At 63.0% G+C, this 10,334-nt stretch overlaps 1 protein-coding gene and 1 long non-coding RNA gene across 3 annotated transcripts in view; both read right to left on the reverse strand.

Moving 5' to 3' along the window:
• FBXL7 (F-box and leucine rich repeat protein 7) overlaps positions 1-9,282 on the reverse strand; it is a 352,352-nt gene extending 343,070 nt beyond the window's left edge. The window contains exon 1 of one of the 2 annotated variants that reach the window (XM_077896402.1): positions 9,127-9,282. In XM_077896402.1, coding sequence (XP_077752528.1) covers positions 9,127-9,163 — 37 coding nt within the window. In that variant the 5' untranslated portion in view covers positions 9,164-9,282. Of the gene's footprint in view, positions 1-167; positions 327-9,126 lie in introns of those variants that run through there. The other variant, XM_077896404.1, reaches the window with a different exon arrangement.
• Positions 3,089-7,746, reverse strand: LOC144313083 (uncharacterized). Its single transcript, XR_013378815.1, has 2 exons — positions 3,570-7,746; positions 3,089-3,247 (listed from the first exon to the last, which is right to left on the reverse strand). It is a non-coding gene; the product is annotated as an uncharacterized LOC144313083 (long non-coding RNA).
• Positions 9,283-10,334: the final 1,052 nt, after the last annotated feature.

Below are 10,334 nucleotides of genomic sequence, written 5' to 3' on the forward strand. Positions count from 1 at the left end.
GGCCCCCGCTGTCATCCGGGGGTGCAAGGAACCTAAACCGGTGCCAAGAGCCTGTGATACCCCCCGGCGTGGTCGCACTGCGTCCTAGCGCTGAAGGCAGAGGCCGAGTCCTGGCAAGGGCATGAGCTCCCCTGACCTTCGGCGCGGAATCGGGGCAAGTCGCTCACCTGCCGAGGCCTCAGGCTCCTGACCCGAGAACTGGGGATGCCGGGGGCGCCCCTCCCACCGTCCCTGCGATCCAGGTCTGAAGTCCTTTCCAGTCTGCAGAGCGACGTCAGAGACAGGCTCACGGCGAAGTCCCCCAGGAGCTGGCAGGAGAGGGGTAAGTCCTCAGGTACCTGTTGGAGTCGTTCCCGGGTTAGCAGCTCGCTCAAATCCACGGCTTTGAGGCCACAGGGAAATTCAGGATCCAGCCCACAGACTAGGGAGGAGAGAGAACGTGGCCCCCTCGCCCCGTTCTCCGCTGGCTCTGCTGAGCAGGTGCCTGGCCACCCAGGTGAGGGGACCGAGGCCCCGAGAATGGGGGGGCAGCCCCGGGCTCCCTGTTAGGTCCCCACGCTCTATCAGCAGAGGGTAGCCTGGCCCGGGGCAGCCCCGGGAAGTGCGTGGGCCAACTCCTTCCACGCTCGCGCTCCCAGTCCCTGCGCCCGCCACACACGAACCCCAGATTGGTCAAAATTCTGGCCGCGCCTGTGATGACCAGGCAGGAGGAGGCCCTGGGCCCAGCGGCAAGGGCCACGCACTCCCTTGCCCCCAAGGGACCACAGGTGTCACTGCATCGCTCCCGGGCCATGCACCTCAGCAGGATGCAGCCTCTCAGACTCTGCACCCCTCCCCGGCCGTGCACCCCAGCAGGACCCGACCTCTCTGCCTCCGCACCCCTCCCCAGCCATGCACCCCAGCAGGCCAGGCCCCTTAACCTCCACACCCCTCCCCGGCCGTGCATCCCAGCAGGATGCAGCCTCTCAGTCTCTGCACCCCTCCCCAGCTGTGCACCCCAGCAGGCCAGGCCTCTCCACCTCTGCACCCCTCCCTGGCCGTGCACCCCAGCAGGACCCAGCCTCTCAGTCTCTGCACCCCCGCCCCCCAGCTGTGCACCCCAGCAGGCCAGGCCTCTCAGTCTCTGCACCCCTCCCCAGCTGTGCACCCCAGCAGGCCAGGCCTCTCCACCTCTGCACCCCTCCCTGGCCGTGCACCCCAGCAGGACCCAGCCTCTCAGTCTCTGCACCCCTCCCCAGCTGTGCACCCCAGCAGGCCAGGCCTCTCCACCTCTGCACCCCTCCCTGGCTGTGCACCCCAGCAGGCCAGGCCTCTCAGTCCCCTGACCCCTCCCTGGACATGCACCCCAGCAGGCCAGGCCTCACAGCCTCTGCACCCCTCCCCAGCCATGCACCCCAGCAGGACTGGGCCCTCAGCCTCCGGACCGCTCCTTATGAAGTGAGCACAAATATAACAAACCTGGCAATATTCAAGATCGATTAACAATTATTTTTGTCCCACGAGCTAAGACGTTGTTGGGAACACGGGGCTGAGTGGACCACTGATGCTGCTCTTCACATCGGAGGCCACGGGAGCCCCGCTTCCCAGTCTCTCCCAATGTCTCTTCTCCCTCCGGGCCCTCGGGCTCCTTCTAGTCGCGCTCCTCTGCTGCCTCCTGGGCTCGGGGCTGCCGCTGACGGTCGGGACGTGCCAGGCCTGGCCTTGGCCTTAACCCGGATGCCTCCAGGACTCAGCTGGGCCACCAGGCTCCAGGGCACATGAAGTAGCCCCCTCCTACGTCTCCACCTTGCCAAGGCGTGGGTTCCTTACAGCCGGAAGGTCAACCCACAAGTACCAGAAAAATTCCTGAAATTTTTCTCCAGAAATTTCGACTCAGTTTCCACTGCTACATCTGCTTGGAAAATGCTGCAAAGGAATTTACCACAGAAAGGGTAGCAAACAAAAAAATGTTTCAATAACATTTCTACACGTTGCTCGAGGCTTCTAACGTTACAATTATGAGTTCATGCGGTGTTAACAACTGTTTTTCATTTTGTTACTGGTTTCGAATTTAAATAGGAATTGATAGAATGAGCACATCTAGCGCGGGGCTGCGGGGCCTCATAGAGATTTAGGGCTCCAGAAACAGTCCTCGCCCCTTCAAGCAGGAACGGGGACAACGTGGACCACGTGTTTGTATCTCGTTACCGAGGGAAACGCAGAGCCCGTTAGGGGTTCTTCGCGTCAGGAGGTTTCGAGTGGCCGCCTCCGGGGGGGTCGGAGCATCGGCCCCGTGGCTCCCCTCCCAGCTCAGGGCCGCCCGACACCCGGCTGGTCACCCGCTACCCCGCGTCCTGCCACCTCTGAGGCCCTCGCTGGCAGGTCCCACTGGAATCGCTTCCCAGGAAGGAAGCCCCCCCGGGGACACACGACCTGGGGATTTTGGGGAACCACCAGGGAGGTCTCTGCAGAGCGGTCGGCTTCTCCGCACGGTCAACCTACTGCTCCTGCGACTCACTCACCTGCCTGCGGCTGCTTCAGAGGCGCCCTTAGGTGTTTCGGGGGTGCAGGCCGTGTCCCCAGCCGCACCTCCCTGTCACCACCCCCAGCCCCTCGGCCCTGCCTGTCCTCACGGCCTCCCCGCCCGGCTCCCCCACGCGGAACTCCCCGGGGCAGGCCCACTGCACGAGGTCCTGGAGCAAGTCGCCGCTACGAGCAGACGTCCTGAATGTCCAGGTCTAGAGCCACAAGGCAAAGCAAGCCCAAGGAGCCGCGACCCGGGGAAGCCGAGCCGACGGGCCCTGCTGCTCCCACTGATGCCAGGCAGCCGCAGGGCCGGGGTGCAGCAGGCCTCTCGGCCTCCCACCAGGGGCCACGGCCACGGACCCGGGCTCGGGCATAGTGAGGGCCCCTCCCCAAGGCCCTGGGTGCCCCGAGGCCAGCCCCGGCCAGCAGATGCCCGTCCCAGGGTCACAGCACAAGTAACAGCCACTCGGTGGCCCAGGCCGCGCCTTCCCCTCCCCGAGAGCCAGGCCGCGCGGCCAGCAACCCCAACCTGTGGTCCCCGAGTTTATGTCCACAGAAACCAGGAAAGAACAAGATCTACACATTATTCCTTTCTAATGATTTACTTGGGGGGTGGGGGGGAGAAGGAGAGAGAGGATCTCAGCAGGCTCCCCGCGAGCGCAGAGCCCAAGGCTGCACTGGGTCCCACGCCCGGACCATGACCTTCACCCACTGAGCCACCGCAGAGGTTTCTCCCTAAGACCTAAACACATCAACGTGACACAGACACCTGGAATGATGAATGACGGGAGGGGGGGGGGGGGGACGGGGACGTACGAGAGCCCCTCCGCCCCCAGACGCCGCTTCACGGGACAGAATGTTGGCGGGACATGGGGCAAGGCGGCCTGGGCGGGTGCAGTAACCCCCCAGCTCACGCCCCGCACGGCGCCGCCCCCACCCGGGAGGCCTGGGGCGGTTGGGCACCCTCGAGCCCCCCCAGAGGCCCCTCCCACTCGGCTCCTGGGCAGCCCCCTCTCCGCTTCTCATTTTAAAGGCGCTCAAGACCCCCGAGCGGCTGCAAATACCTTCCCGCGGCGGATCGAAGCTGCTCTCGGCTGCACCGATGCATCGACCTGACCCAACAGTGCGATCACCGGGGTTCATCTTCTGATTTTTAGCACAATGGAATTACTTCCTGAGGCAAAAGATGAAGACCTACTTCTAAGAATCAGGGAGATCTCTGGAGTGGCCGTCACGCGCCGGGCAGGTCAGGCCATGTCCCCTCTGCGCAGCCACCCAGGGCCTGTCCGAGGCGTCCTGCGCCCAAAAGCAGTCGCAAACCATCTGATATAATCAGATAAAAGATGATGCAAAGACGCCAGGCAAACACACAGATGAAGGCCCAGCGACCAGAACGGACTGTCCCGCAGCTACGGACAGAGGACGCTCCAGCCAGCACCTCGGGACAGACTTCACCTTGGGCAGCGGTGGTCCCAGCGGCCGACGACATGCTCCCTGGCTCCCCAAGGATCGGTCTTTCACCTCCCGCGAGCCCTGGTCTCTGCAGCCCTGCAACCGGCCCTCGGCCGGGATTCCAACTCGAAGCACCACCCCTGTTCCTCCCAATCCCCAATAATCTGATGGTTTTATTCAAGGACTTGAGCCCCTTAGACGGCATCCCGTGGTTTGCCGACCTGCTGTGTGTGTGCGCGCACCTGTAAACTGTCCCACTTCCCTCCGTCCCAACACACACACACGACTGACAAGGACACAAGCTGGACCTGCTCGCTGACGCATCCCAAGTGTCCAGGAGAGCCCCTGGCGCACAGGAAGGAACACGCAATCAGCACACATTAGGGGAATGAAGGAATGAATGACTGAGCTGAGACAGACTCGGGACTCGTGGGTCCCGTGGGCCCCCATTCCACGTGTACGAGCTGCGGGACCCGGGAAGTGACGGTCCTCTGTGCAGCCGTGCTCCCACTGGCACAGCGAGGACTCCAGGAGCCCAGCCCTTAGACCTGTCACGGGAGCACACGAGGGTGCTGCCAGCAGCCAGGAACACCGCCGGTCGCAGTGGGTGCTCAGCAAACACCAGCCGCCCTTATCATCACTCCAACATGTGCTTCCCACGGTGCTGATGGCTTAGCGGCGACGCACGAGCTCAGGCGCCCGGCTCTCCGCGCGGCCCGAAAGAGCAGCAGAGCCACCAAGGGTCACACCCATCACTGTGGCCCCCTCAGCTCCAATCCCACAACACCCAGGATTTGGCCGAGGAGCTGCTGGGTCCAGCCCCGACCTGCGGGAGCAGAGAACACACAGCAGCAGACCCCTGGGCAAGAGGGGGAGGCCCGACTCCGCGGAGGCAGGGAAAGCAGCCTGCCGCCTCCTGCTCGACCGAGATCTGTCTATTGGGCTTTCACTGGAGTCAAGGCTGATGGTCATGAGGCCTTCGCTCCACTCCAACTCATTCTCCAGGCTTCTACACCCGGGCTGAAACGTATACCTTGTGGACGAAGACAGAGACAAAAAAAAAAAAAAAATAAGAACCAGACTTTTCCCTAAAGGAGTTTACCAGAACACACCAACCACCGAGGTATTCGTTTATGGTTCTAGAAGTCTAAAGATCAGGTGTGATGGCTTGTCCCAGTAGCGAAATCCAAACTGGGAGCGGTGGGAGGGGCTACAAGGGAAACCCCCAACCTGAAGACCCGGTAAGTATTCAGCGGAACAAATACGTGGTAGTCTCTACGTCGCCGAGTGGCGTTAAAGAATGTTCACAATGTAGATTTACAGGATTATCACAGTCAACTGTGCCACATGCTGTAAAAAAAAAAAAAAAAAAAAAAAAAAAAACTTTGAAAACGCCCATTATTTACCTATACCTTGAGTTCAGGGAGAAAAGCGGGGATTTCAGGACTGGTTGCATCCGGAGAGGAGGGGAAGGGGGATGAGGAGGACCACGGGAGGAAGGAGCGCTCCGGGATGTCATGGCAACAGGAGTCTTCCCTTCCCTACTTATTAGGACAGACCTTCCACTTCCAGGCTAATCTCCCTTAAGTGGCCCATTAAGGCTCCGTAAGAGCGAAATAAAAGGAATGGCGAGGGCGGGAGAGTTCGTTCTTGATAGATAAGGCCCGTCAGGAATTCCCCTCCTCTCTGCAGACAGAAGAGGACTGAATTCAGGTCTTTCTTGGTTCCCGGAGAACTGAGCAAGGAACGTCCCAGTAGCTAAACTGAAGCTGGACTCAAATCTCCAGGCTCCCCGGTGAACGCTCTTGCCCACAAGAACCTGCCCAGATTTTAACCTGTGCGTGATAACGGATTCCGTCCGAGGAGGAACCTGAGAGTCTGCATTTTTAGCGAGCTCCAAGGTGACGCTGAGGTCACTGGAGTACACGGGAGAGGAATCCCCGTCCTTGCTGCACCTGCTAAGGTGAGCCTCACGAAGAATTCTCGTTGTTTTAATGAAAAAGATGCTTTCCCGGAGCGAGGGGAAGGAAGATTACATACGAAAGTACCGTTACATGGGAAATACTGAATGTTTAAGGCCCTCTGGAGATTTCAACACTATTTGCAAAAATTCAGGTGGTCTCAGCTCTAGAATCTACTTACGGAGCAGACTGTCAAAGTCTCCACAAACCCCTACGTTTTAGAGTCGAGCAATCGCTACATCCGATGGACGTGCATCATTTCCCCCCTTTAGGACAACTCAGGTCCGGTTTGAAATTACGACCTACGTTAAGATTTCAAACCAGACCTAACTGTACTAAATCTGCTAAAACCGTCTTACTTCTCAGTCTTCTTAATAGAGATATGACGTGTGAAGGGTTGATTTCAGGTTCTTTGAACTCTGGTGTTTTAGACAAGGGCACCGAATTCCCACAGGCTTATTTGCATATATTTGGCACAGGTGGGGACTGTGAGGAAGGTGACTGATACCCAGTACAGGTGACCCTTGAGCAACCGCAGTTTGAACTGCGTGGACTCATTTATACGTAAATTTTTGTATGAACACAGTACAGGACTGTAAGTCTATTCTCTCTTCCTTGTGGTTTTCTCAATTATATTTTTTTCTCGTTTTCTTTGCTCTAGCTCACTTTACTGTAAATACAGCACGTACTACATACGACATATAAGGTACGTGTCGGGCAGCCTGGGTGGCTCAGCGCCTGCCTTCGGCCCGGGGCCTGATCCTGGGGACCTGGGATCGAGTCCCGTGTCGGGCTCCCTGCATGGAGCCTGCTTCTCCCTCTGCCTGTCTCTACCTCTCTCTCTCTCTCTGTGTCTTTCACGAATAAATAAAATCTTAAAAAAAAAAAAAAAAGATACGTGTTAATCACCGGTCTATGCCCTCAGTCAGGCTTCGGGTCAACAGCAGGCCATGAGCGGTTCCGCTCCGGGGCCAGTTTCAACTGCATGGGGAGGTGGCACCCTAAGGCCCACACTGCTCAAGGGTCAACCCAACCTACATTAGGACCCTATTTGGGAGAAGGCAGCGTAGCCGGGGGTGGGGGCCAAGGAAAGATCTTCTGAAGCTCAGGTTCTTTCTGCTTCTCCAGTTTTTCCTTTGCTGATCACAGAGGAATCTCCCAGCATCTGAGGGGAGCTGAGATCCAAGCACAGTGTGTCCCTGCAGCCAAAGCTCGGTTACCACCCCACGCTTCCTATTGGTTCCCTCGGATCAGCTGAGCCCAAGAGGTTTTCCCTATAAAAAGTTCCACAGTGTATCTAAATCTGATCCCAGTAAAATTTCACTGGAGCTGAAGTGAAAACGCAGAGGTAGCAGCATGCACGGTAACAGCTGGAGGTCATTAGCTCTCCGGTCTCCTCGCTCTCCCAGGGGCTGGGAAGCCCGCGGTTCAGACAGGAAGTCGTCCTGCAGCACACACTGTAGGGTCCGGGATCTGGGGTCTGGGAACAAGTTGCGGGGGATCAGGGGAGCCTCTGGGGTGCCCCCCGCCCCCGTGCAAGCAGCGGCCCGTGCCCCCGGGGCTCCGGGCTCCAGCAGGGCCTCCCCTGGCCTTTCTCCACGGGTGTTCAGGACATTGGCAAGTTCTGGGGCGTGTCCGGGCTTCTCCAGGAATCCTTGTTGGCACAGGTCCCCAGGTGCCATCCATGAATCCCGCCCTTTAACTTTTTAATGAAATCATTAAAGAAAGAAAACAGTCCGGCTCCCGCAGCCGCCCCGGATAAGGAGCTTACACACGCGGAAACCGCAGCGCAGCGGGCGGAGAGGAAGGGCGGGACGAAAGGTCGCCCTGGGCGGGGATGCTTGGGTCGGGCCTGCGGTCACGTCTGGGGGGGCCGCGAGGGGCAGGCGCCGGGCCCGCACCCCCGACCCCCAGGCCGCCCCGCCCCCCTGCAGTCCCCACCCCTGCACCCCCCCTCCCTGCAGGACGCCCCGCCCCCCTGCACTCCCCACCCCGCACCCCCGACCCCCAGGACGCCCCGCCCCCCTGCACTCCCCACCCCTGCACCCCCCCTCCCTGCAGGACGCCCCATCCCCGTGCACTCCCCACCCCGCACCCCCCCACCCTGCAGGCCGCCCCATCCCCCTGCACTCCCCACCCCGCACCCCCCTCCCTGCAGGACGCCCCATCCCCGTGCACTCCCCACCCCGCACCCCCCCACCCTGCAGGCCGCCCCGCCCCCCTGCACTCCCCACCCCTGCACCCCCCTCCCTGCAGGACGCCCCATCCCCGTGCACTCCCCACCCCGCACCCCCCCACCCTGCAGGCCGCCCCGCCCCCCTGCACTCCCCACCCCGCACCCCCCCTCCCTGCAGGCCGCCCCATCCCCGTGCACTCCCGCCCCCCCGCAGGCCGCCCCGCCCTCCGCATTCCCGCCTGCCCTCCCCTCCCCCCCCCCCGAGGCCAGCCCCCCGCCCCGGGCTCCACGCGGGCGGAGGAGGAGCGAGGGAGGCGCCCGCCCCACGTCCCCGTCCCCGTCCCCGTCCCCCGCGGAGGCGGAGCTTCAAGTTTCCCGACTCGCAAGTTCGCACTTGACAGGCCGCATCTCCGGCCGCTCGGGCCCGGGAGGAGGGGAGGCCGCCCTGCCCGCGAGGCCCAGGGCGTCCCGGGAGCGCCCCGCACCGGCCCCGCCAGGCCGTCCTCCTCCGCCCGGCGCCAGCGAGGGACGTCGAGGCACACGTGCGCCCACGCGCGGCACAGCGCCCCTCGGGCCGCCCCAGACGAGCCGGGGCGCGGGGCCCGGCGGGGGACGAGCATCCTCGGGGCGCCCGAGACAACCGGGGGGGGGGGGGGGGCGCTCCGGGTCCGACGGGGAGGGGTGGCGCGAGCATCCTGGGGCGGCCCCGGGACGGAGCCCGACGTCGGGCATCCCGGGGCGCCCGAGACAACCCGGGGTGGGGGGGAGCTCCGGGTCCGACGGGGCGGGGAGCATCCTCGGGGCGCCCCGGACGGAGCCCGACGGGGGGGGAGCATCCTCGGGGCGCCCGAGACATCCCGGGGGGGGGGGCGCTCCGGAGCCCGACGGGGCGGACGAGCATCCTCGGGGCGCCCCCGGGAGAAGGCGGCCGGGACACGGAGCCCGCCGGGGGGTGGGGTGAGCACCGTGGGGCGCCGGGACGGAGCCGGGGGGGGGGGGGGGGGTCCCGGGCGGGGCCGGGCGCGCACTCACCCTCGCTGCCGGACGGCTTGCCATTGTTCGCGCCCATCCTGCGGCGTCAGGCCCGCCGGGTCCCCGGTCGCTCCATGGCGGGGGCGCCCCGGCTGCGCGCTGCGGCGGAGGGAGGCCGGCCCGACGGGGCGGTCAGCGGCGCATCCCCCGGGGCCGGGGCGGGGCGGGGGGACCCCGGGGCGCTCAGAAGCCGCGCTCCGGGCCCGCGGGCGCCGCGCCGCCGAGAGCCCGCGCCCCGGGGCCGCCCCGAGGCTCTCCGCGCCGCCGCCTCCGGGCCCCCATCCGCCGCCTCCGGCGCCCCGCCCCGCGCCCCGCGGCCGCCCCACTTGTTGCGGGAGCCCGAGGAGCCGCACTGGGCCCGCGGCCGCGCCGCCCGCCGCACTTTTGTTCGCGCCTGGCGCCTCCTCCGCGCCCGCGTCAGCCGCGCCCCCGCCCGGGAGGCCGGCCCGGGATGCGCGGCCGTTTAAAGGGCCCGCGCGCCTTTTCGGGGCTCGGGCTGCGGCCCCGCCGAGGCCCCGCGGGGGGCGCGGCGCTGGGCCCGGGAAGCCGCAGGCCGCCCGGGTCAGGTGCGCGCGCGCGCGGGGGGCGGGGGGCGGGGGGGGCCGCCGGGCCCCCAACGCCCAGGACCCTCTGGGCCGGGAAGCGTGTTCTCTCCCCGTCTCTAGGACTTTCTTTTTTCCCTCTCCTCCCGGTTGGTGCCGGGATCCTCCGGGTAAGACGTCACAGCCCCTCCTGGAGATGCTCGGGGCCCCGGGAGAGCTTTAACAGGGCCCTTCGGTGTTGCCTCCTGCAGACGGAAAGAGGAAATCCCTCTCCGGGTCCTATTCCCTTTGCATGCAAATACCGACAATTGTAGGATCTTGCATCTTCGTAACGACCCCGGGGCGTCCGCGGCGCACGCCTCAGCCCGTCCCTCCTGAGAGCTGTCGCCTGTTCTAAATTAAGTTGAACTTACATCGTGATACAGAATATCTACGCACAACGCAGAGGCATGTGTAATAACCTCACGGAGAACTGGGATTTTTGCAATTACCTATTTCTTTTTTTTTTTTTTTTTTTTGATCATCTATTTCTTAAAGAGCTGTCAAGCTACAGGCAGAAATTAGGGTCCTACTTAGGTGATTCCCTCAAATTCAGAACAAGTTTCTTAAAGACAAGATAAAACATATTTCAGAATTCAAAAATCCAGGCTTATGGTGCAGGAGAAA

The sequence above is a fragment of the Canis aureus genome, chromosome 4 (genome assembly GCF_053574225.1).
Source record: "Canis aureus isolate CA01 chromosome 4, VMU_Caureus_v.1.0, whole genome shotgun sequence".
In the NCBI taxonomy this organism is placed as follows: Eukaryota; Metazoa; Chordata; class Mammalia; order Carnivora; family Canidae; genus Canis; species Canis aureus.